Below are 1,879 nucleotides of genomic sequence, written 5' to 3'. Positions count from 1 at the left end.
ATTATCTTTCTAATATCTGCAGCATCTGAGTTATTCATTCCTGATATGACTTTTTTGCATCCTCTTTTTCTCTTCATTAATCTTGCCAAAAGTTTGTTGATTTTATTGTTTTAGCAGATCAAGTTTTGGCTCTATTGATCATCTCTTTTTCAGCCAGGTTTTTGAAAACATCTGATTTTTTTTTTTTTTCACATTTCACCTTTTTTATTGAATTTGAAATAAAGGAGGTAGTGGGGTGGGGCGGGGAATGAGGTAAGCACTTAGAGTCAGAACCCATATTAGACACTTAGGCACTGGGAAGAGAACGACAATTAAATTAAATCAACAAGAGGGGAAGTGGGGGAGAGTCAGAGAAAGACTTGCCCACCTTTCAACATCAAATCAAGAAATCTGGGGGAAAGCAAAGGATTAGAAGAGAGGAGAAACAGACAATCTCTTCAGTCTGTCCTCCTCCCCTGGGGCTGGGAGTTACTGTGCTACTGAGCAGGTAGTTCAGAGCAGAAGGCTCTCCCATTTTATGCACAGATGTCACTCCTCCTCCCCACACCCTCCTGGAGAGTGGCCAGGGTTAGCCTTATCCAACAGAAATGGTGGGGTCAGGGGGATCCAGGAGTAAGGAAGGGTCAGCAGGGACCCCCAATACTGATTGTCCTCTAGCTGGAGGTGGGCAGGAGGGAGACACAGCTCAAATACTGAGCAGCCAGAAAAAGAAGAAGATGGCGAGAAAAAGGAAGAGGGAATCCTGCCAGCTGAAGGCCGGGTGACCCTGTCCCAGATCCACACCTGTACCCCGGCGGAAAGGCTCATGGGTATTGAAGACGGTGGTGAAAAAGCCAAAGGGAAAAGCACCAACACCAAATGAGAAGTGAAAGCCCCCAGTATCACCGAACGGCTGGAATCCCCCTCTGCTCTCTGGAGCTGGTCGCTGGCCCTGGGGGCGGGGTGGAGTTTTCAATCTGGGATCCTGGGGCTTCTGGCTCCCTCGTCCATAAAGTGGGACAACATTCTCTCTGCTGATCCCAGCTTTACACACTGGGCACTCTTGCCGCTCCGGCCGTGTCTCCAGCCACTGATGAAGACAGGGCCAACAATACAAGTGGCCACACACACTGACCACAGCCTCCCGAGCAGTCTCCAAACATATATTACATTCGAAGGTCGCGCCCGCCCCGCTACGCTCGCGGTTTGGCCCTTCGGGGCCCCCGTCCTCCTCCTCGGCTGCTGCCATGGCCGGTTCTATTTCGCCCCCCCGCACCCCTCAGTCTCCCCAAACACACACACCTGATTTTTGAGATATGATTAACATATGACTTATTCATTGAAAGTGTATAATTCAATGGTTTTTAGTTGTTCACAGAGTTGTGCAATCATTAGCACAATCTAATCCTAGAATATTTTCATCACCTCCAGAAGAAAGCCTGTACTCATTAGCAGTTATTCATTTCCCATTCCTGCCTACTTCCTTACCAGCTCCAGACAGTCACTAATCTTTCTGTCTTTACAGATTTGCCTTCTGGGCATTTCATATAAATAAAATCATACAGTATATGGTCTTTTGTGACTGACTTCTTTGCCTTAGCATAATGTTTTCAAGGTTGTTCCATATTGTAGCATGTATCAGTGCTTCCTTTTTACTGCTGAATAATGTTCTGTTATACAGATATAGTACATTTTGTTTATCTAGTCAGCAATTGATGGACATTTAGGTTGTTTTCAACTTGGGGCTATTATGAATAATGCTGCTGTGAATATCTGTGTACAAGTTTTTATGTGGAAATATTTTTTTGTTTCTCTTAGCATATTCCTAAGATTATCTTCTCTTTATATTACTTTTTCTTTTCATTAAATTTTGGTTTTTATCTTTATCGTGTCCATTCTC

General features: G+C 44.7%; 1 protein-coding gene across 1 annotated transcript; it reads right to left on the bottom strand.

The window, feature by feature from the left end:
- Positions 1-685: 685 nt before the first annotated feature.
- LOC103607559 (E3 ubiquitin-protein ligase RNF5) lies at positions 686-1,237 on the bottom strand. The gene has a single exon (XM_008592053.1). The coding sequence runs from the start codon at positions 1,226-1,228 to the stop codon at positions 686-688; it is 543 nt and encodes a 180-aa protein (XP_008590275.1). The 5' UTR covers positions 1,229-1,237.
- Between the last annotated feature and the right edge of the window lie 642 nt (positions 1,238-1,879).

Source organism: Galeopterus variegatus, unplaced genomic scaffold, assembly GCF_000696425.1.
Source record: "Galeopterus variegatus unplaced genomic scaffold, G_variegatus-3.0.2 Scaffold7539, whole genome shotgun sequence".
In the NCBI taxonomy this organism is placed as follows: Eukaryota; Metazoa; Chordata; class Mammalia; order Dermoptera; family Cynocephalidae; genus Galeopterus; species Galeopterus variegatus.
This window is presented reverse-complemented; position numbering and strand designations above follow the sequence as displayed.